This window comes from Erpetoichthys calabaricus, chromosome 2 (genome assembly GCF_900747795.2).
Source record: "Erpetoichthys calabaricus chromosome 2, fErpCal1.3, whole genome shotgun sequence".
NCBI lineage: Eukaryota > Metazoa > Chordata > Cladistia > Polypteriformes > Polypteridae > Erpetoichthys > Erpetoichthys calabaricus.
In genome coordinates, this window is record NC_041395.2 from 178,041,219 (window position 1) to 178,066,787 (window position 25,569).

The 25,569-nt window shown below is 38.6% G+C and overlaps 1 protein-coding gene across 2 annotated transcripts in view; it reads right to left on the minus strand.

Moving 5' to 3' along the window:
- The window catches only part of LOC114646581 (arf-GAP with coiled-coil, ANK repeat and PH domain-containing protein 2-like), a 201,266-nt gene extending 197,681 nt beyond the window's left edge, over window positions 1–3,585 (minus strand). Inside the window, exon 1 of one of the 2 annotated variants that reach the window (XM_051923649.1) lies at window positions 3,283–3,585. In XM_051923649.1, coding sequence (XP_051779609.1) covers window positions 3,283–3,335 — 53 coding nt within the window. In that variant the 5' untranslated portion in view covers window positions 3,336–3,585. The remainder of the gene's footprint in view (window positions 1–3,282) is intronic. The other variant, XM_028794841.2, reaches the window with a different exon arrangement.
- Between the last annotated feature and the right edge of the window lie 21,984 nt (window positions 3,586–25,569).

Below are 25,569 nucleotides of genomic sequence, written 5' to 3' on the forward strand. Positions count from 1 at the left end.
AATGACTAGATCATTTTAGCCTGCAGAATTATACACAATGTTTCCCAATGTCTTAAGAAATCGGACAGAAATCAAAGGAATCTTCTATGCATGACAAACAAAAGATTCCATGATTTAAGTGTGACTACTGGTATTACATTACAGCAAGACCATGTTGATTTTTATTCAGAAATAAATACCAAAAAATTATCAAGAAAGATATACATTTCAAGTTTTTTGTTCTCATATCAGTTTGTTAAAGTAACTGCACTGGTTTTGTGAATAGCATATTATGTGGCAAATCCCCATTGTTCTACTTTTGGAAAAAAAAAAAAAAAAACTGCATGAAGTCTCATGAACAGCCAGGACCTGCAGGGCAACTAAATATTTTGTTTCTACTATAGCCTCCCACCACCCCCTTTTCCAGCTACATATGCATTTGATTTTCTCTTACCCAGGATGCTCAGCTGGTGTTCCTTAGCCTTTACATGAATTAAGGGATATACTGCCTTTGTCAAAAAGGGGAATGAGATATCTGGAATGTTGCCTTTCTAGGGATTTATTTAAAGACACTCTTCTGTATAGTGTGATATATAAAAATGTTTTAAACTGATGATGACCTTTGACTGAATACACAGTGAACTGTATATAACAACTGCCTCACACTCCAGTTTGTTTTCCACCTAATCAATGTGAATTCATATGTTCTCCTTGCTATAGCTCCTTCCCATGTTCCAAGCACATGTATGCAAGGATTGCTGACAGAGAAATTGTGAGTACAGATTTGTATTTGAACGTTCCTAGTGATGGACTTGGGCACCAGCCAGAATTAGAATCTGGTTTTTGCCTGAATTTAGCGTACAGGCTTTTGGCTAACATTAACTCAAAAAAAAAATGGTAACACAAAAAAAAAAAAAAAAAAGGAATGGATGGGTGGGTGAATTCAAAAAGTGGATGGATGAGTGAATGGGTGAATACTCCACTCTCAAATTGAAAACATATTTTCTAAATGTGTAATCCTAGCTTCTATGTGCAGGTCTGGGTATCTCAGTTCATAAGCCTTGCACACACCGGCAGCAATACAGGCGAGATAATTAGATTAGATTTTTTTTTTTTATCACACGCCTTCACTATAACCAAAAACAAAAAGGGCAAAATACACTTGTGGGTTACCATGCAGCTTAAAAGCATAAACAAACACTTCTGCATACTGCGCCTACAGTGCTTTATGACTCACTGCAAAATGGTTACTTTCGCCCAAAAGGTGCTACAAATACATACACTGTTAAGAATGTGAAAAAGCACTGTTTAATCTCAAAACACCAATGTTACTCCAATTTCTTAATGTACAGATGAAAATTAGTATTTAAAGATATACACTCATTATTTAAATGCAAAAATAAAAAATAAATTTAAAAGGTCTAGATATACTAGAAATTATCATTCACCTTAAAATCCACCTGACTTTGTTGACAACAATGTTTTTTTTTTAAATACAGCAGGTCAGAGACACTCTTCTGCCTCAAGACTTAAGCTGTTGATCCTGCTTAAACAGCAGCTCACACCATATTCCCCACCAAAAGAATAGTGGCCTGTCCAGCTATATGAATCTTCCTACCTCTTTATAATAAGCCAGGAAAACCAATATGTTTTTGAAGACTTAAGTGTAAAAATAAGAAAACATATATGCCCATTCAGAAATTAATGCCAAATATTTTAGACAAGCACTGCAATGATTACCTCACTAAAACATTTTTAGGGGCAGCAAGGTTTTCTTAAAACATCTTGTTAAACTCAGTTCCTATACTTTACATTTTATATCCACTTAAGCATCTGTTTATGACTGCATTAAGCATAAAATAATAAAGGGCATAGAGTGAGAAAAGAATGCATAAAGAAAAAGGAAGAAATGAAGTCTCCAGAATGGTGAAAGGTACCCAAACACTAAACTGAAACATAATTGCCAGACTTGCAGATGAAACAAAAAGGCAGCAAGGAGAACAACATATATTTTGAAATACCAATAAAACCAGAAGTTCTGCAAAATGGGGGCTAGAGTTTACAGTTAGTCACACAGATCACAGAGGCACAGGCGTTGCTCTCCAAATTAAGGTGTGGTGGGTGGTAATCTCTTAAGAAATACTTAGCCAGATTTGCAAAGTGAATGAGCCAGCTACTCACAAAAGTGAATGAAAGCACATTCATCTCTGTGTCTGACAGAATGGCCAGAGACAGCAGTCAAATACCGTGTAATTAAATTACATAAAGAGTTCATATCTTAAATGGGGAGAATACTCTGTATAAAAATAATATTCAAGTAGTCAATATTACCAGTCAGGCTCTGATCACTTTTGTTGTGACAAGTCTCATTTGACTGATTAGTTACAAGGTTCAATTTTAAAAACAAGACTACAAAGCAAGATCTATGGCAAACTAGAGATCACCTTACTGGGAACAAAGGAGACTTCCCTATTTCATATATATGAACAGAATCTGCCCATGACAAAATGAGTTTACAATACTAATGGCTCAAGTGATAGCATAAAGTTTTAAAGATAACATGATTATGCTCCGTTCAACCCTCAATTACAGGTCTCTCAGGCTAGGATCAAAACAGCACAACATGCCTCTTCAGAACATTGTTTAGTTGATAGTCACATCCCGACTATACTTGCTGACCGATCACTGCATTTAAAAGTTGCGAAAAAGTTTAAAGTCGACCCAAGCAATATGACAAATCTTACGTTCCAGGTTCTGTATTCGTTCCTATACACACAGAAACCGAAAAATGAATCCCCAGAACATTACTTAATTTTAAAACATAATTTGGGATGAACGGGATGATCCAATGCCAACATCTGAATGTTCCACAATCCCCACCCTTATTGCTATTGTGAAGGAATTGGCAGATAAAAAGGCATATTCAAAGAACCTCCCAAAATTTGACACACACCAATGGTAATATGTACTTGTTGCTACGGGGCTGTCAGCCCCGAAACAGTCGTAAAGTTGACGGTTCGGAAAACGCACCTAGCACTTCTCGAGGTATGCTACATTCTGAACAGTTCACACGTGGTCACGTGCTTGAAGCGAAAACAAGTGAGCCATCGAGCATTTTGAAGTGATATTTATGGAACACAGCACCGGCGTCTAATAAATGCGGCTTTTTCGTCCTTTACATTTACTCCTACTATGTAAATAGGATGCAACTAAAGAAAAACACAAATCCATTTAATTATCCCTTCTGATGAACTATACACATTAAAATAGCAGAATAGGAAAGATATGCCATGGTTACTGTACCTGAATCTGGGGGAGTCCTTAAGGCACTCCTCGAAATCTACCATCACCTTCATTTTATTAATTATTTAAAAAAAAAAGACAAGGAAAAAGAACAGCTGAATGTCGAACGAAGGTGTTCTCGAGGGAAAAAAAGAATGCTATTATATTCCTAAAACTGTACGCTTGGAATGAATAAAAGTCAGTCCATAAAAAAGAATGGAATGCAACTAATTAAATTAAAATCGTAACACTGAGTCCGGTCATCGCAACGCTGTGCGCGTCGTGAGCTGCTTCCCTATGCTCGACCAAGGAGACAACCTGACGGACAGACGTACTGACCAATGAGAGAGCAAGTTTTGATTTGGAAATGAGTCACTATGACCAATCGGGGCACGAGGTTTTGGACAGAAAGGCGTAGTTCTTTCTGGCTTCTTGGCTTCCCGGATCAGCGACGGGCGGGGAATTAAAGGGAGGGAAGCGTTTCATATTTAAAGGGAAAGATTAGTTATCATAAAGAGGACTTTTTCTCTCAAATATTCTTCTTTTAAGACCGCGTCCACAGCACTTAATGAGAAGATACAAGCGTTGGGTCACAGATATTTATTTCTTATCCATTCATTCATTTTCTTAACCAGCTTATCCAGGGCAGTGTAGCGGGGTAGCTGGAGCCAATCCTAGCAATCATAGAGTGCAAGGAATGGACAATACTTGTACAGGGAGCCAGGAAGGGTAATTAACACAAGTGTATTTTTCAATGTATTTGGACTGTGGGATGAAATGGGAGCACTGAGAGGAAATGCACTAACATCTGGGGAGAACATGCAAACTTCTGAATTTCCCCTTGGGATTAATAAAGTAAGTAAGTATCTATCTATCTATCTATCTATCTATCTAACTCCATGCATTGAACACTCAGGAGGTGAAAGCTGGTCTCCTTATTGTAAGGCATTAGTGCTACCACTGCTTCCATGTGCCAAGGTTTTTCATTCTGTATTAAACATTACATCCAGGAATGCTTAATAATCCTTAAGGCTCTGAGCTGTTCTCTGATCCCATAAATCATTTAATTCTACTCAATAACATTATTGTAACAGTTGTTTGATACCGTGCAGCTTTGTGACTTCAAACCTGAGGCACATTCTCAATAGGCTGGTGTTGCATCTTGTAACATCACCACCTGCAAACAGTTGTCTTCAGCTGTGTTATAAAGTCATCCTTTATCCTTAACTTGGTATTTTTGTGCCACACCTCAGTTTCCTTCCTCCACACACTTTTCAGAAAACATATATGTACACACTGATGGTCTGTTATTATGTTGTGAAGTTAAATATTGTGTCAGCACTGTTATAGATAGATAGATAGATAGATAGATAGATATTAATGCAGATGAAATTCACTTTTTTTTTTCAGCAGCATGGACTATACGCATACAGTACTGCTAATTAATAAAATAAATTGTGGACATTGGAACATTGTGGACATTTTGCACATTGTGGAATTGATTTGTTAATTTAATTATTTGTTTCCACAAGTTATCCCATTAGATGAGTGGTAAGTACTTGTCTTTAAACACAGAAAAATATGAAATTCTATTAATGGAAATCCTGCAGATGCAAACAAATATTGTTGATTTTTAAATTAGATGGCTTCATGCAAACTGGACATTATCTTTGAAAACCTCCTATTCATTTGTGCTCACATAACAGCACTATTCAAGATCTCCTTTTCCAGCTGAGAGAGAGAGAGAGGTTAGTAGCACACGCTGATACAGTGCATTGCTGCACTCACAACATGACGAACCAACTCAGGATCCCAGGCACCTCAGCACCACACAAGTTCAGATGGAATGGAACCAGTGTGAGGTTTTTTATGGTGGCTAGAGTGCCAATTCTACCACCAACCCCCAGGTTTTTCCCTGCAGGTTGGAGAGCCTACATGCAGGGCTGGATGCAGATTAATGTCATACCCAGGATGGAGCAATTGCTGGTTAAGGGCCTGGATCAAGGGCCCAACAAAGTAGAGTCACTTTTGGCATTTACGGGATTCAAACCAGTAATCTTCTGATTTCCAATGCAAATTACTAGCCTCAGAGCCACCAATCCGCCCAGTTGAGAAACTTAGAAAAATTAAGGCATATGGGATACACAAAATTGAATTAACAGATTTATTTCAATAAGAATTGACTTCTGCAGTGCTTTATTCAAAGACTGCTCAAATTCTTCATTTTGTAGCATTTAGTTAATTTAAAATAAAAAGATGCTGCAAGAATCATTCCTAAAAAGTAGGAAGTACCACCATATAACTTCAGTTGCACCTGTACTACACAGGTTTCCAGTCAAATTTAGTGTTTCACCATGAGAGGTGCTCCAAAGTGACAAAAGATGCTACTTACTGAAATGGCTGTGTCTAATGGCAAAGTCAGGCACATGTGTTAGGACCATCTTAACTGGGTAAGGATGCTTGATCCACTAAACAGATGTAAATTAAGAAAAGTGAATGGAACTGATAATGAGATAAAAATGAGCAAGAACAAATTATCTAGCACTTGAAAGTAGAAGCAGACAAAGAACGAGTGAAGGTAATGGTGATAATTCATACTTGTACATGAGAACACACAGAACTAAATAAAAACTTACCAGGTACTCCACACAGAAGCTGCTTAGAAAGAGCCTACCTGCAAACTTATACCCTCCCTTTTTTCAGTGTATATTGTTTTGACCAAGGTGCTGTAGAAACAGATAGGATTCCAGAGCCTACAGTATGCCAGTTCATCATAACTTATTCTAAATTCAGTGACATGGTAAAATGAAGGTGTTTGAATTTTATGACTGGATTTTCATGACTTACCTCATGATAAACTAATCTCGGTGACCTGAGTAGTAAATCCATGGAATTACCTCTTCTGAACTCTCAAAGCTGATTCACATATTTCTATAGAAAGTGAAAGCGGAGCCTCATAATAACTTTATTCCTCCGCTTTCTTTGGTTATTATTGTTTCTTGTTATTATGGATAGCAGATATTTTGTTTTATATTTATATTTGTGTGAGGAGTGTCACAGACAGCCAGGATCCTTGTCCGGCCAGGACGCCCCTTCACTGTATGGACCGTGGGATCAAGCCTGGTCAGAACAGTACCTCCCCTGGGACGCTAGATGGCAGCCTCCCTGGGTGGCAGTGTTGCCTCGGATTCCCGCAGGGCTCCATGGGAGATGGAGTTCTCTTCAACCATGTTGGAATCTGGGGGATTCTGCCAGGGGGCGCTGTAGTTGTTCCTGAGCCTGTGCGGGTGGTTCTTCCACCACACCGGAAGTGCAGCAGGAAATGGGTCATGAAACACCTGGAGCACTTCCTGGTGGGCTATAAAAGAAGCCAGCAAACACCACTCTGGAAGCCAGAGTCGGGAGGGGAGAAACTAAGCTTGCCGGAGAGGAGTGGAGAAGTTAAAGAGAAGTATTGGGATTGTGATTGATAGTGCTTATTGAACTGTGCTGTGGGCTCGTGGGAATGGGGAAGACATTCCACACGAGCGAAGAAAACTAAAAGCACTTTGTTTTTAGTAGTGTGCCTCCTGTGTCTGTGTCGGGTAGAGCGCTGGTATAGCGCCTCTTATTGTCATAGGTAGAAGACCTCAGAAGTAGTAGTAACAGAAGAGTGGAAATGTAGTGTGCATCAAATATGTTTCACAATTAGTCACTGTGAATTATGTTTTAGTTAGTTATGCTAACAATATACTGCATGTGATTGTTTTTTCTATATTTACAGGTTTACACATAAACTTAGTTTGCATATGTCTGTATAAATAAAAGAAATTTAGATTTAGAACAAGGCCCTTTTGAAATATATATATCCAGACAGATAGTATAAAACTGCATAGTTAAAGATCTAGAAATTTCCAGAACTTTTGGATTTACATGGAGAGAGTGAGTAAAGGGGGTTATATATGGAATCATGTTGTTTATTAGGAAAACATTGTAAATATTTGGTTTATCAAAGGGGGGCAGCTATAACTCCCTGCTACTCTTTATTTGTTGCAATGTTTTCTGATTACTATATCATTACTAACTTTCTCTTGAGCAATGAATTAACTCTAACACAAGTTTAAACAGTTTAGTGAAAAGTACTTTGAAAGCAAGCAGTAAATTTAAAAATAATTGTATATCAACTGAGTAGAAAGACAGCATAGAGAAATAAAGTGTATATATGAGCTGCGAAACACTATCGGGCTTTGAGATGCCCCTCTGTTTTTCCCTTGAAAGATTTTTTTTTTCTGGCTTGAGTAACTGCCTACAAGCTGAAGTTAAAATTCTCTGTAAAAGTAATTTTCATTTGTGATCAATCAGAAGATGAAACCCATGTGATATTACACTTCAGCACCAAGAAAATATTCACTTTGTCAGAGAATAGACCAAAAGAAGACATTCTTTTTTCATGTTGAGAGTTCCAGAATAAACTTGACCTGTACAAGAATGAGATATCTTGGTACACAATGGAATTGGTGTTTGTACAATGAGTAAGTGATTCACATTTGAAATGATAAGAGAAGACATACTGTATACAGTTGACAGGTGCCTCTGGAAAACTATGTTGGTGCTACAGTTTAGGTATCCTAAATAGGCTACCTGCTTAGTAGGAAGAGACCAAATACCTCCTGCTTTGTGGAATAGCTCATTGAGATGGCTCAAAATTCTGGTTAAAGACTGACAGTCACCAGTGACTGAAGTGTGATAGTAAATAACATTCACGCACTGTGATCTATAAGCTTTATTGATTTATTACAAATTATAGCCACTTGCCTTGTTAATACAAGGGTAAGTTAAAAAGTGTCCACAATAACGTTTTTTTTCTTTTTACAGTGTTGGCTGCAACTGTAGTTGCAAATGGATGTGTGAGCTTTGATTTTCTAAGTCCCATTCCACACTACCATATTTTCATCTAAAAATGCATACAAGTTTTTGCCTTTTGGTCCACATTACCTGTCCTTTATGAACACTGACAAATAACACTTTTAAAAATAATTTGGGTACTTGCATACTAAACGGACGCCAGTGAAACCTCCCCCACGAAGCCCAACACTAGAATGGGTAGGGGGAAATATTCCAATTTCTATAAATTTCTATATATTTTTTTATCCCAATAAATATGTTATGAATTCGTCAAAACACTTCTCTTTTCCTTTGTCACAATTTGCAGCGGCATATACTTTAGAAAAACCTAATTTTGTAAGTGCCAGCATTGTGGTGTGGGTGAGCAAAAACACAGTTTTTCCGAAAATGATACACTAATTGTGCTCTGATTGGTTCGTGTTTATGTCGTTGCCCTTTCCTGATTGGATCCTGCTCATAACAGAGTTACCTTCACAAACTGGTCGCACTTCATGCAAGAAAAAACATCTTCCAACAGGCGCGAAAGAGTTGCCTTCCATGGCACTAGTTATGCTGCTTACCTGTATGCATCTGAATTGTGTTTTGTAAAGTCTGAATTTTGTATACATGCATAAAATGCTAATTATTTACTGGTCGCTACAGTTTTGTGATAAGTCGTGTGGCTGATGGTGTTACCACTGTAGTGGAAGATTCAGCGCCCCATGAAAATCAGATTGTAATTAACTCAGCAGACATCCTCAAATTAATGTTTATTACTTAATCTGTTCAGTAAGGAGCAGTGCATTCCACATTTTAAAATTAATAACAAGATGCTTAACAAAGTTGATGAGTGTAGATTGCAGCCAATCTCACAATATTACAAGACAGAGTGAGTCACAAATCACTGTACAGTAAAGTGAAGATTTAGACACATGCACGCATTTATTTATGTATTTATTTGGTCTACTGAGTTAGTTTTATAAATATTGTTTGGTACAGGATGTGCTCTGATTGCTGTGGACTGCTCATAATCAATCCTCTCGATCAATGAGTATAAAGCTAAGGCTCTTGTTCAAAAAGCGGACGCCATCGCCATCTTGTTCAACTTACCCCCATGAACCTTAAGTTCAGGGTTTGTAGTAGGGGTGGGCCAGCCTAAAACAAACAACAGGAAGGACAATTTTAAGATTAGGCACCTTTTAACATTTAAGGTCAGGCACCCGATCTAATTTTTAACATTAGGGACCATGAAATAAATTGGCCCACACCCCACAAACCTTAAGATAAGGGTTTGGGGCAGGAAAAACAAGTGGTGTCCGCTTTTTGAACAACACCCTAAAGCTAAATACTTTTTTTTTAACTGTTGCTTTAACATTTGCAATCTTTCCATTTTTTGTCAAGACAACCTTGCCAGTTTCGAAGACTGACAGGGACCTCTGTTGAACCAACTTAGGCTCTGTCCACACTAACACGTCTTCATTTAAAAACAGAGTTTTTAAATTAACATAATGCATAACCACACTGTAGTTTTCACATCGTTTACAAAAGGATTCCAGTCCATACTGAAACGCCCAAAAAAACACATGACATTGACCTTTGCCTACACTGGGCATGACTTCCTTGAGCTTTTTATGCGCTTTCAAACCTATCAGTGCCGACATGATACTCGTTCACAGCACAGAAAAAGGAAGTAATTCTCTAAGGAGATGCCCCGAATTGTCACGTTAATGTGTTGATTACAGTTGAAACTATAGCGAATTCTGTTCTTATCCTATTTATTGTTCCTTATCACTATGGGTTATTGTAACATCTACATTTATATTCTTACATGTAGTCAGTGCACAAATTACATTATTTGTTCATGGCTTTCTTCATTTTTCCTTCTTGTGTCATTCAGAACTTTGACTTTCAAATATTGGTGTTTAATGTTTGACATTAAGTTTGTTTTTATTCCTGTTGTATTCCTTTTAATATTTGTGAAGCACTTTCAGTATGGGTATTATTATTACTGCAGTGCCATAAGTTCAGCTTGATTGCTAACCTGGTCCGTGTTTTTGGAGTTTACATGTTCTTCTCACGTGTATTTGGACTGATAACTTCAGATGCTGTTTTATATCTGTTACAATGTTACAATTATGTCATTAAGCTCTCTCAATTTCCAAAATCTGTTTATTCCTACATGTGTTGTTAAATTACTTCCCACCAGTTTAGACTCACAGGGAGCTCCATAACGTTATTGAATAAAAGATCCCAGATGTTGCTGCAAAAGATGTTAATTACTTTATGCAAATAATATGCTTGTAGAAAATCACTTAATACATGGTGTGGTGGATGGCTGGGGCCCTTGCCTGGCCGGGACGCCCCTTCAGTATATATTATGGGGGAGCAAGCGTGGCTACCCAATACCTCCCCCGGGACGCTAGATGGCAACCTCCCTGGGTTGCAACGGTGCCTCAGACTCCTGCAGGGCTTCATGGGAGTTGGAGTTTAGTGCAGCCCTGTTGTGATCCACAGGTGCCACCAGGGGGTGCTGCAGCAAGAGCTGCTGAGCCCTTATGGGCAGTGTTTTCACCACAACTGGAAGTGCAGCTGGAAATGGGCAATCAAGCACCTGGAGCACTTCCGGGTGCCTTATAAAAGGAGCCAGCAGCCACCACTCAGGAGCCAGAGTCAGGAGGAGGGAGACAAAGCTTCATGGAGAAGAGTGGTGGAGAAAGAAGAAAAGAAACAGAATTAAGTTTGGTGCTGTGTTTGTGGGACTGTGTTGTGCCTGTGGGGACGGGGAAGGAGTTGCCCACAGGTAGGGAATCCATTCCTGGGCTCCCGATTACCGGGTGCCCGGGATTCCCGGACATTTTTCATTTCCGCATTCCCGGGAATTAAACTGCTGTAATTCCCGGGAAAACGGGAACAGCCAAGCTCGCATATATAGTGTGTAAAAATCGATCAAGAAATAACAGAGTTATAGTTGAAAATGATTAAGGTGGCGCCATTGCTACAGTTTGCACTTCATCAGACAACAGCTTTGAACAGCAACTTGAAATTGCAATGCGTCAGTCTGTTGCATCCGCATTATCTGTGCCAAGAAACTTGCCATCACAGAATGATGACAAGAAACTGGATGCATCAGTAAAAGCTGAAATGGCGGTGATTCAGAGAAACGGCAAACGCGGGCGTTATTTAGAACAAGTGTATCAGTATCTGATGATTGTGCTGCCTAATTCAGTGGATACAGAGCATGCTTTCTCAGCAGCTGGCGTACTTCTGCACGAAGGTGTGCTCTTGCCTGGACGACCGCATGCTGGACACATTAATAATAATAAATTACATTTATATAGTGCTTTTCTCAGTACTCAAAGCGCTGTTCACAGTCCACAGTCTCCTTACTGCAAAGCAGCAGCACTACCACCATGCCACCTGTGAGGACGTTATGCTTTCTACGCTCTTATTACCACAACTAAAGATACATATACTTATATGACAGCATGAACTGCTTGTAGATAAGGTTAGTCTTTTATTTGTGTCAACATATTGCAGTAGTTTTATTACAAATAAGTGTCGGTCGTTCTAAAACCGTTCACATGTGAGATGCCCGTGCACTTTGTCATGGCCGGGAGCCCAGGATTCCCGGGAATGAAATGCGGGATTCCCAATTCCCGGGAATGGATTCCCTACCCACAGGTGAAGAAATAGAAATAAAATATTTATTTGTTTTATCAGTGTGCCTCCCGTGTCTGTCTGTGTCGGGTCAGGTGCCAATATAGCACCTTTTGTTACACTGTATAAACCTTTATCTGTATTTTTGGTGTTACTGTTATTAACACAGTTCCGTTCATGTAGGGACTTCAACGGTATTTTAAAAAATAACCAAATTAAGAATTCCCTAAAAAAATAGACTTTCATAGTTTCAAAATTGGAAGATGACATATAGTCAGTATCATGAAATAACAAAAATAAGCATAAAATAAGAGTATATGTGTGCAGTGATTGTACTGCTTTCAAAAGGGTTTTCAAAAATAAAAAAACATTAAACTAACGATTTGTTTAAACTTGTTGCAACTGACATCAGAGCACTCATACTTTTGACTTTTTAATTTTTTGATTATACTGGAAGCCTTGGACTGTCAGGATAAAGTGGTGTTATGTGACAGACAGTAAAATTGTATGTATTCATTTGACATTCATCCACTTTGTTAAGCGTCTTGTTATTAATTTTAAAATGCAGAATGCGCTGCTCCTTACTGAACAGATTAAGTAATAAACATTAATTTGAGGAATGCTCAAGTAAACTGTGTTCTTTCTGTATTCACTTTTGTAAATATTCATTTCACTCATCCTTGTAAAATAAAGCAGAAATAACTTTATAACAAATGTTATAGTAAAGCACAGTGGAAAGCATTTAATTAGCAATGTATTTTAAAATGTCCTTTTAACCAGTTCAGTTATTTCTGAACTTATTACATTTGTTTTTCTGATATGACGTCATTCTTATTCTCACTGTAGTAACATCATTACGCTCTTTGCTATGCTTGCTGTCATTTTGTTTGTTGTTCAGGTGTCAGACAAGTGACAGTGAAATCATATATTGCATTATGTCATCACACCCCAGCTATTTAAAATGGATGTGTTCAGCTTCAAGTGTTCAAGCTTTGGATTCATTACTGAGCAAAAACTTCTAATAATTAGATTGAGGGGTAAGTATTTTACGATTGAGTTAGAAATTGTATTCTCTGACTGTGCTTTTCTTTGGTTTAGTGTTTTGGCTTTGATGGTCTGCTTTGTTTGCTTCTTTTGGTATTCTGATTTCAGCCTGTTTAAAGAATATGGTTATTACCTGCCTCCAGGACACCTCCAGCTCATAATGTGTTCATAACACTTACTATGTTTGATTTGCTGATTTTGAGATCGAGAATTGTGGAAAAATAAAAAATACAGAATTAATTACTTAATGGTTGGAAGCCTGCCAGGAAACAAGAAGAATAAGAAGACCTGAAACTTCTATGAAGAAAGGACCTTAATCTTACTCTTCTCCTTTACAGTTCTGACTTAGAGCATCTGCTCCTTAATGAAATCGACCAAAGAAAACAGAGCCTTGCTGGCACCATTTGTTTTTGAATGGGCTTCTGTTGGTTGTTCTTACAGGAGACTGATTAATGAACATTAAAAAGAAAACAAGCTAATTACAATTCTTCTCAGTTATATAGAGTTTGACTTGGTTAGCTCCCTCAAGGATTTCCACAGGATCTAGTGCCTCCTGCTCGATACACACAAGGTTTTAAAAGCTGCCTAGACACAGCTGGAGAGACACAAAAATAAGACAAGAAACCTGTTCCTGTCAGACCAGAGGCTTTTGTTGGATTGCACTGATGTGCTGCCTTCATAGCTGCTTGCTTTAAGAAGTTAAATCAGCATCAAAACCCAAACCAAGTGCTATTTTTTCAACTTACAGTAAGAGTGCTATTATCTCCACTGCATGTTTTATGATGTGCATATGTGTGTTTATGGGTTAGGATTAGGCTGCAAGATTTTCCAGGGACCCTGTGCCCCAACACAATACAGCAAAAAGACAGGTAACTCAAAGACTGGTAACAAAGAAGTAGAAATCAGTGCAAAGTCTGAAACAAACAAAAGTCAAAACAATCGAAAAGATATTTCCAGAGAGAGACTAGTGTTCCAGGCGGCACGGTGGCACAGTGGGTAGCACTGCTGCCTCGCAGTTAGGAGACCCTGGTTCACTTCCCGGGTCTTCCCTACATGGAGTTTGCATGTTTCCTCCGGGTAATCTGGTTTCTTCCCACAGTCCAAGACATGCAGGTTAGGTGCATTGGCGATCCTAAATTGTCCCTACTGTGTGTTTGGTGTGTGGGTGTGTGCCCTGTGGTGGGCGGGCGCCCTGCCCAGGGTTTGTTTCCTGCCTTGTGCCCTGTGTTGGCTGGGATTGGCTCCAGCAGACCCCCGTGAACCTGTGGTTGGGATACAGTGGGTTGGATAATGGATGGATGAACTAGTGTTCCTCATTAAAAATGTTCCCTTTGGCAAAGAAAATTCGGACAATAGTAGCACATAATCATGGCGTTCTTTTCAAAAAGCTAGTCATACTATCTTAACATTATACACCAGTGAATGAAAAAAAGAAATTACAGGCTCAGAAAGCCACAATGTCGAGAAGCCAAACAAAAAGTCATTAATCCCTAACTCTCGTCTTTAGTTACTGCTCTTACTGGAGTGCGTCACTTTCAAGTAACTCTTTTGAAGTTGTTGCAGTGAATCAACAGCACGTGTGAGAGTATGCATTGCCATGCAACTGTTAACAAAAAATGTCACATCTGGAAAGAGCCAAATCAAAGTCTGCCTTGTCTTGATGCAAAAAAAAAAAAAAAAACGCTAAAGGAATTGTTTCCTAGGATCGAAGAAAATAAAGTGCCTGACTGAGGTTGTGTTGTGCTATGTGTAATTATGGTCACCACACTCAGCATCTAAGCAAAACACAATTATGCTGCCCTCCTTGACTTTGCAACAACACAACTAACAGCCAATAACACATTACCGCTGTATGTCCAGACACACACAGAAAGAATCTTGTAGTTTTATGACACTTTTACTTTAAACACTCATTAAATGAGCCAAACAACACACATGGTGGCAAGCTTGAGCCCTGCAAGATTTCTAAGACTTTAATGGCTGTTCAACACATACATGCAAATCTCTCCATAATATACAATTTCTCTCTCTTTCTCTTTCACACTTGTGAATAGACACAAACTGAATGTCTCCAGTGAAAGAAATTCCACATAAACTAGGCTGTCAGCAAACATAAACAACTAAAATGACTTCTTATGTTAATAAAATATTATTAGCTTTAGCTTTCAGAAACGCATACCTCAGACCTTCATTGTTAAGTGCAAGTTCTTCTTCAATGTTCTATGGAACTTATAGTCAGTCCATTAACATGGCCTGTGTCATTATGTTGCTCGAATGATTTAAACTTTTCTCACTGTTTTGTAGTCATATGGTGACCCTATTCTCCCTTTTATACTCTTTATTATGTACAGTAGACCTTAAAAGAATGTGTCAAATCCCATCCTTGTCACCAAGTGAATTGCCATGGACTTTGTAACCCCTAGGGAACAACTCTGAACCCCAAACCACAGACACAGCAATACCCAACACAATTCCAACTTCAAATAAATGACATCTTTTCATTAGAACATCAGCACACTAAACCATTCACAATCCTCACAATCTAGTTCACAACTAGACCTGAGAACTTCTTCTGGTCTCTTGTCAAAGTCATCTGAAGCATTTCTGGGTCACGCGTATATCAGGGCAGTCCTCCACCAGCAGCACCCTCTGGTGGTCCCCAGAGGAGAGAGACTCCAACTCCCATATCACCCTGTGGGTGTCCTGATCAGGTTTAGCCCTGAGGAACACTGCCACCTGTCATGTGAGGGAATAAGCTGCTCCTGGAAAAGGCCATTCACTCAGTCCATCCACTATGGCCTCCTGGCCAGGTATAAATCCTTCCTTTACCCTGGCCAAGATGCCTATTCTTCATCACTGACACCTACAACTTACAACACAAAGCATCGCAGTTTGAAGATTTGCACTGTGGCAAACCCGTAGATTCTGACACAGAAGCAAGCTCTTGCAGCATGAACTAAATAGAGAAGTCCTATAGTCAGGCATGCAGAGACTACTTGTGAACACTGTGACTGGAAAGCTTAATGGTGACGTCGGTTCAACTTTCTCTGTGTCAATATCCACCTTTTCTGCACACCATTGCCATTACACACCACCCATCCACAGTAAAATCCAGTCCGCATTGGCAAGAGAATTTCTGTGGAATCACACCACAGATATTTGATTTGTGAAGAACTGCTAGTGGTGAGCAGCAAACTTGCCTCATATGACACAGAAGTGGTCTTCTTGTAGCATGAGCTTAACAAGTAACTCCATTAGTCAACTGCACTGAGACCACTTTGGAATACTGTGAGTGGAGCCAGTCCTGGTGACGTCAGCTGATCGCTTTCTGTGTCATCTCCCTTCTTTTCTGAGCAGCATTGCCACTACACTTACCTTGTAACATTAGTTGTTGTTCATTCTCGGTTTTGGATGAGAGAGACCTAGCTGTTACCACTGAGCTGGATTATCTGCGTATGAGATAATGTATTTGTAAAAAGAGCCTTTGTGTTTTTAGAATGCCTGCTTTTTCAACACTTTCTTATTGTATTTTTCTGTTCATACTGTGAAGGCTAGGGAGCACCACTAAGCCCCAAACAAAAATGGACAAACAGTCCCAGCTTCAAATAATAGGGTTTTTTTTATTAAAAATACCTTTTGCATAACACATAAACACTGTGTTTCTTCTTCTTTCTGTCTCTTCTTCTCTCTAAACTACATTGCTGCTCCTCCCATCGAGTATTGCCGATTTACATTCCCAGCTCTGACTTGCCTGGACAAGGCAGAGTGGTCTCTTTAATTGAGGACCCAGGAGTACTGTCGCTGATGTGACGTAGCCAGTTGGAAGCACTTCCAGGTTATGAGAAAGCCAGGGAGATCCTCCCCCAGCAGCACCCACTACAATCCACCAAGGTCCCTTATAGGGCTGCTGCTCCAACTCTAACTGTAGCCCTAAGGGTGTCCAAACTGGGACTTTAAATGAGGGACACTGCGTGGGGGGTGAACTGATCCCTGTCATACTCTCCTGCCAGTTCTTGTAATCTTCGGGCATCCCACCCAGGACAAGCATCATAAGACGTCCCGACCAGGTATTGGCCCAGTTTAGTCCATCCCTCCATTATGGCATCCCGGCTTGTTAAGGGTGCCCAACCATCCTCTGGGGCATCTAAAGTACCTAGAAAGTTTTGCTCATTTTATCATCCTGCATTTCACTGCTGATCAACAATCTTTCTGATCAGAAATGGCACCAGTGCCATACATAGAGTTGGAGGTGAACTGAGCTAGGAATGACACATTGATTAGCTATCCAACGTGATTAGAGAGAATTTGGTAAGATGATGTTGTCTGCCATTATCTTCTCAGTAGAGGAGAGGAGAGATGCTAGGTATATTAGGAGAAGGATGTTAAGGATGGAGCAGCCAGGTAAGAGGAAAAGAGGAAGGCCTAAGAGAAGGTTTATGGATGTGGTGAGAGAGGACATGCAGGTGATGGGTGTAACAGAACAAGATGCAGAGGAAAGAAAGATATGGAAGAAGATGATCCGCTGTGGCAACCCCTAACGGGAGCAGCCAAAAGAAGAAGAAGAAGAATTCTTTATGTAGTGAATCACATAATTGAAAATATGGAAATTAAGTGCATATAAGATTATAAGAGTAAGGAGACAAAAGGAACAAGATAAGAAATTATGGACCTCCACTGTAACCCTGTTTAATGTTGTCAATAAAAAACAGAAATGGTAAACAAGAGTGATAAAAAATGAGATGGGACTAATATATTATTTTGCCATATGACATTGCAGTCTAAACTGAAGCATATTTTAGAATTTTTAAAAACAGCTTGTGTTCATCCACTTTGAAGATGGAAAGGTTTTGATTTAAAGAAAACATGGCTTCTGTCTTTCTGTGGCAGACTTGTGACAACAAAAGCAAACTGGAAATAATAAATGTTATCTCAGATTCTTGTTCCTATTTTCTTGAGGTAAGGAATATATTTCTTGCTCGCTTCTTGCCTTGCAGTGGCCATCATGGGTAGAGTTATGAAATCCCCCTTCCTTGCCATGGTATATTCTGATTTTAATACTTTTACTTCTACAGTTCTATTTCTTCAGTGATAATGTTCTACCATGGCTTGTAATAACAGACAGATTATTATTACAATAGCGGAGGAATATTATATGAATAGATAAAGGGACTGACGACTTTCCAAGGTGAATCCACATCCTTGTTTCTGAAAGGTGGCGCAGAGGAAGATACACGTCAGAGTAAAGCATAAAGCTGGTCTCCTTTCAAAATGGGTGAATCTCACAACAATAGTTTTTTACATCTTAAAATGACATGGATATACTGTTCTGCAATATGTGAGTAATCTGAATATGCAATAACATTTTATGCTTGAAAAATTGATATATTTGGTAAGTCTTAAGGCTATTCTTCACAATGGGACCCATGTACCTATTAGTTCCATTATTACATGCATGCACAGGCTATTCATTTTTTACATTTATAAAATATGTTTCACCTTAGAATGCAATTTCATTTGACCAAATAGTACATACCATGACTGTGATGAAGTAATTTTGACTTAAAAATTAACAAACTTATCATTAAATGTAAAGAAAGTACTTCTTAAGGCAGAGCTCTGTCCAGTTCAGTCCTGGGTTCACTACTGAAGGCTGACTTCTGGTCTTTGGTCCACTTAAATAACAAATGAGGCAGAAGGGGTGGGACTTCTGAGACCAAGGAAGAAATTGCACCACAGGGCTTGGTCTGTGGGAAAAAGAAAAGAAGGAGTCAACACCTGCTTATACTCCCCAACCCCTTTGTCTTTATCTCTGTAGAGCCCTGAAGACAACCCCTAGATGTGCATGTGTAAACACAATGAGGTTTGATAATCTGGAACAAGTTATCAAATGATACAATTGAATAAGAAACCATTAAAAAAGTTTAAAAATGTTTGGTTGAGATACCAGCACAACTTTCTGCTAACCAAACCAGCATCATTAACTGAATGATATCATCACATTTGCTCTGATCATACGTTCCTGTAAGTTTTGCAGTTGGAGAGGATGGAGGTAGTTCTCCTTGTGTTGGTTTCTGGCTATCATTGCGCTGAATGTTTCAAATCATTACCTATTGAGTTTAACTCTGTAAGGTATAAGTTAGAAATGTGTACTGCAGAGAGTCATCATAGAAATACTGTAAATAGCATTTGCACAGTAATAATGTTAATTATGTGTGAAAAAAAACAATCATTTCACAGTGCATGAATTTAGAAAAGTGGCCGCGGTGATATGTTGTGGGCACTAGCCTGAGGCTGTTACTGTTGCTGAACTGCTTTAGCCATAAGAAAAACTGCGACATGATAATATCATTAACTAGGAAATGCAGTTAAGTAAATGGCCTTCCTGTGCATGAAGAGATTAAATGAAAGGAAGAGGAGAAAGTCCTCATCTACTCAGGGGTATTGGCAACAAAAACTGTTGTCTGCTAGGAAATCTCACAGGAAAAAAATAACATTATTTGTCTAGTACTGGCAAATAAGCACAAAAGAAATTGAGCTTTACTGTATCAGCAATTTGGTATTACATTGTACCTTATACTATATGTCATTGAGGCTGGGGAAGTATTTAAGTAGCAGTCACTTTGATTGTTTTTATATCTCCTCATATTCTTCTTATAAATCCATCCATTTATTTTTAAACTCATTTTTTTCCAGTTTGTGGTCATCCCCAGAGAGGATGCCAGTCTATCAGAAGGAATCCTCTTCACACCCAGTCATGTTAAACCAGTTTAGAATCCCCAGTTAACCTAATATGCATGTCTCTGTGATGCTGGGGGAACCAGTATACCGAGAATAAGCCCATTTGAACACACAGTGACCCATCTGGAGGTCCTTAGCCATTTTCTTGGACATGTGAGGCACCAGCAAAAACATTAGGGCAACCACAATTTTCATTGCAGGCAGTAATTATCTTGATTAGCTTGAAAAGCAAGTCACAAGCTGTCACGACTCAGACAAAAATAAAGAAAAGCTTTTGTTCTTTTTCATTGTCTTTTGTGTGTTTTTGTTTATCTATGTATCTCTGTTATGGTTACATGCCTATATCTCTATAAATATTGTACCACTGATATTATCAGCTGTAGCTTTTTCGAGTGACCTGTGGTCGTTGTCATCACCCTAACTAAGCGTACTGCTTCATGGTGGACCTTCTACACAACTGTCTTGTGCTCTAGTGCTCACTTGTTTCCTCCCCCACAGATTTCTATATTTTTTTCTGAAATTACCTTCAGTTCAAAGACTCTTGACATAAGCTCCATAATTGTTCCACTTCCTCTTTCCTGCTTCAACTTGCCTCCTCTCTGCTTCATCATCAAGAGCAGCATTTCTCCACCAATGTTTCCAAATGGACCTCTGGAGATTTTAACCATTTGCTCTCTCTGCATAAAATTATATAACTTTGCTCCATTTTTACTTGAAAGCTTTGCCCAATATCCTTAAATCCTTATGCTGTCAGTTGTGTGTTTACTACCTTACCTTCTTACTTACGTCTTCTTCCAGAATACTGTCAGCCTTTATTCTCCATACACTGACTCACACACACACACACAGTATCTATCTGTCAGTAGTGGCCTTTGGAAAATCACTTTCACTTTGTTCACCCTCTGTTGTGACTCTTAAAGTAAAACCACACAGGCGGACAACTTTATTTCTTAGTGCAAAGAGAACTGTCTGCAACTTAACATCAAAACCAGGGGACTGGTTATTGACTTTTGCCTCACCAAAAAGCCTCTGTATCCGGTCACTATTCAGGGAGTGCATGTAGAGGTGATCCACTCCTACAAGTACTTAGAGATGTATATCAATGACAGGCTGGATTGGTCTCAGAATGGAGAGGAACTATATTAGAAAGGACAGACCAGGTTCTTTTTCCTTAGGAGACTGTGTTCCTTTAATGTGGGAAGTGACATCCTTCACATCTTCTATAACTCTGTAATGGTCATTTCGATTTTCTATGCTGTTGTGTGTTGGGCTGGTTAACATCATTTCAAGAGTGGACCACCAAATCAACAAAAATGGGACATGCTTTTGACCTGCTGAAGGCTGTAGTGGAAAAGAGAATGAAGACAAAACTGAGTGTCATTATTAACAATGCTGCACATCCTGCCTATGACAAACTGCAATTGAGTGCTTTTAGGCAAAAAATTATTCATCACAATATCAAGAAATGCAACAGGGGCTCCTTCATACATACAGCAATAATCCTTTATAATGCCATACTGTGACTGCTCTCTTATCCTTTACCCAAGTCTTCAGTTTTTTTTTCTTTTTGCATTTCTTGTGTTTGAGAAGAATTTTGTTGTTGTTATATTTTTTATCTTCTTTAAAATATAATCTATCTCTTCATAATTTGTTCTTTGTCTCATTTTTTTTACATGCATTCACTTTTTGTTCACTACACGGTGAACTCCTCATCAGGTTTCAGTCCTGCTTCTTTGTGGTTTGCATTGTCATTTTGAGATGACAAGTTTTCATAAACTTTACCAAATATTACTTTGGCTAATCTTCTTCTTCTTTCAGCTGCTCCCGTTAAAGTTTGCCACAGCAGATCATCTTGTAACATATCTTCCTGTCCTCTGAATCTTGCTCTGTTACACCCATCACCTGCAGGTCCTCTCTCATGATTTTAGAAACAAGTGAAGATTTTGCTTCTCTACAAGAGTAGCTTCTCTATAAAGTGGTGAAGGAACCCAGAATTACAATTGAGCTTTTCCAGATTCATACATATTTTAGAATATCTTTTTCAGATATCTTTGAGTTAATTTCACTTTAAAAATGACATGTCTTGCTTCTTGTTTGAAATATGTTTGCCAGATTTTCCCCTATCTATCTATCTATCTATCTATCTATCTATCTATCTATCTATCTATCTATCTATCTATCTATCGCCCATATAATACTTCATACCATAAAATGCAATACCTAACAAGATTGATTTCTACTGAGCAATATTATTTAAGTCTATTTTAAAACTAAAACAGAAAACAGATTAAGTTTTTTTAACTCAATTGTTATCAAGTGTCATATAATAAGACCCAGAATGCTACAGTTATTGTGTATGTGCGCCATCTAGTGGATATATGAACAACTGAGGTCACATATCTTTATTATTCTGCAACCCAATTAATCAAATTCAGGCCTGAAAATCTGCTACAGCCTAGCCTTACAGCATTGAGGACAAGGCAGGAAATTAGACCTGGATGTGACGCCAGTCTGTCTTAGGCTCCACACTCACCACTCACACAGAGTCCAATTTAGAATCACCAATCAACCAAACTGATCCATCTTCTTGTGGGAGGAAAACCCAAACAGAAATCAAACCTAAGATGCTCAGTATGTGACGTGGCAGCACCGTCCACTTCACTCCTCAACTTTCTGGATTCTTTGGAAAAAAAACTTGTCTGCTTGTTGTTTATGTGCTCATATCTTGCATTATTATTATTATTTGGTTGACTTCTAAACTCAGGTGACTTACAATATTTGAGATACAATTGGTTACTTTTCATTTCTTTTTTCCAATTGGAGTACAGGTGGAAGAAGTGACTTGGTTACAGTCACACAGTGCCAGTGACAGGATTTGAACCTGCAACCTCATGGCTTGAAGTCCAAACCACTACGCCTCACAAACGTTTTCACATTGACAGATCCCAGCTATTACAAGTAACTGCAGATTCAGAAAGCCTTTAAAAATTAAACTTAGTTCTCCTTGTTCAAAATTTCATTGCATCAATATGTTTTCTGCTTTTTATCCCACTTCACTTTCTTTGTAATTGACAACGTACAGTCAGGTCCATACGAATTTGGACAGTGACACAATTTTCATAATTTTGGCTGTGTATCCCACCACAGAGGATTTGAAATAAAGCAATCATTATGTGATTGAAGTGTAGACTTTCAGCTTTAATTGAAGAGGTTACAAAAGTATTGCATGAGCCATTTAGGAATGACAGCCATTGTTTTACATGGTTCCCTTTTTTCAGGGGCTCAAAAGTGTTTGGACATTTGACTGACAAACTGTTCCATAGCCAGGTGGGAGCAGTTCCCTCATTACTTCACTAACTATTAAGCAGGTAAAAGGTCTGGAATTGATTCCAAGTGTGGAGTTTGCATTTGGAAGCCATTGCTGTTAACTTTCAATATGAGGTCCAAAGAGCTGTCTGTGCAAGTAAAAATGGTCCATCATTAGGCTGGGAAGATAAAACAAACCCTGAGATAGCAGAAACACTAGGAGTGGTCAAATCAACCATTTGGAACATTCTTAAAAAGAAAGAATACACTGGTGAACCCAACAACACCGGAAGGTCTGGAAAACCACAGAAGACAACTGTGCTGGATAATTGCAGAATTCTGTCCTTAGTGAAGAAGAACTGCTCACAACATTTAGCCAAACTAAGAACACTCTGCAGGATGCAGACATATCATTACAATTAAGAGAAGACTTCATGAAGGTGAAGACAGAGGGTTTACCACAAGGTACAAACCACTGATAAACCTCAAGCATAGGAAGGACAGATTAGAATTTGCCAGAAAATATTTTTAAAAGCCTGTCCAGTTCTGGAACAATTTTCTTTGGACAAAGGAAACTGAGAGATGTACCAGAATGAGGGAATGATAAGAGCATGTAGAAGAGATTAAACCACTCATGATCCAATGAATACCACATCATCTGTGAAACATGGTGGAGGCAGTTTTATGGCATAGGCTTGCCTGACTGTCAATGGAAATTGGTCACTGGTGTTTATTGATGACATGACTGCTGGCAGAAGTAGCAGGATGAATTCTGAAGTGTAAAGGGCAATGCTATCTGTGGTGATTCAGCCAAATACTGCAAAGCTGTTAGGACAATGCTTCACAGTACAGATGGTCAATGAGCCAAAACATCTTGCAAAAGCAAACCAAATGCTGTTTCAATGCAAAGAAGTGGAAAATGGCCAAGTCAATCAACTGTACCTGAAGACAGCTGCAGTAAAGCCTGTAGTGTGGAAACTCAGCACTTGGAGATGGCTAAGGGTTCCCGATGTCAGGCAGTCATTGACTGTAAAGGATTTTCAACCAAATACTGTACTGAAAATGATAATTATATTTATGATTATGTTAGTTTGTCCAAAAACTTTTGAGCCCTTGAAAATATGGGGAACATGTGTAAAACTGTCTGTCTTTTCTAAACGGCTCATACAATCCTGAAAGTCTGAACTTCAATCACATCTTGATTGCTTTGTTTCAAAACCATTGTGGTGGTGTACAGAGCCAAAATTCTAAAAATTGTGCCACTGTCCAAATACTTCTGGACCTGAGTGTACAGTATATTAGCTAGTTAGTAAACTGCTACTTGGCCTAGTATTTATTAAAATAAGTTTAAATTAAACTTTATTTTTCATATGCACACAGTGAATTGTGATGTATATTTACTTGGATGCAACTGATTAGTAACAACAGTATAGAAGATAATAATCCTATGATAGACAGTAAATAGAACGCAAAACAATAAAGACACTAGTGAGGTATAGAAGAATAATAATTAACACAATAGCTAGTGATAAATACAAAACCCCAAAATCAAGACTTGGGAGCACTTATGGTAATAACTATATAAACAACCCAAGTAAATTGGGGAAAAAAGACCCACAAAACACATTGAATTCAGTGTTAGTATAATCATGAAAAAATAAGCAGCCTTATAATATGAGGGTAAAAGCTGTTGTTGAAATTTATGATACATCTACTAATGGTCCTATAGTGTCTGCTAGAAAGACAGACAGAAAAAGATTTCCGTGTGTGATGATTGTAGTCTTTTATAATACCGTCTGTCATAGTGCAGCATGTGATCAGAGGAGAACTATTTCCCAGTAATTGTTTGAGCCGACTTCCCTTTATCTACAGTGCTTTCTTTACGTTCATGCACCGTGCTAGGGCTGTACCAGGACATCATACATAACACAGTTAATTGATTCCATTGTATACTGCTAAAAACTGGTAAACAAAGTTAAAGACATTTGGTCTTTTTCTTAGTTGTCTTAGCAAACAAAGCTTGTTTTGGGCCTATTGATGACTGGTAATATGCATTACTGTATGTCCACTCAGGTTCATCAGTACTAGTAATTCAAAGGAATTTAAATGACCATCTTTCTCTACATCATCATACTCCCCAAAATACTCTAAACAGGGGTATGGTCTGTCCCTGCCACCTGAAGTCCATGACAGGTCAATGACATTTAGGTTGAGATTGTTGTCCAGACACTGAGCAGAAAACTAATTACTACTCTATAAGCCATTTTGCTATTATTGCTAAAGAAATATAGGATGTTCATGTTATCAACAGCCTTAATGATGCTGCTGGGATATGTCTGGCCACACAGTCATAGGTGTACAAGGAGTTTATTGAGGGGGTTCAGTAAAGTATCCTGTAGGGTATCTGTGTTGAGAATCAATATCCAAAAGTGATGCTGAGGCCATGCAGTGAATAAATTCTAAATCCAATTGCACAGGGTGGTACTAAAGCCCAGATCTGCAAGGAATTAGTAACTGTGGGGAGCTTGGCGTAGTGACTAAAGCATTAGACTTTGAACCATTAAAGATGCAAGTTTAAGCCAAACTTCCATCTCATTGTGTGGCCTTAAGGATGTCATTTAATCTGGTTATGGTCCAGTTTTTAAAAGTTTTAAAATGGCACTGAGTAGGCTCCTGTCAATCATGGAGAATCCACTGCAT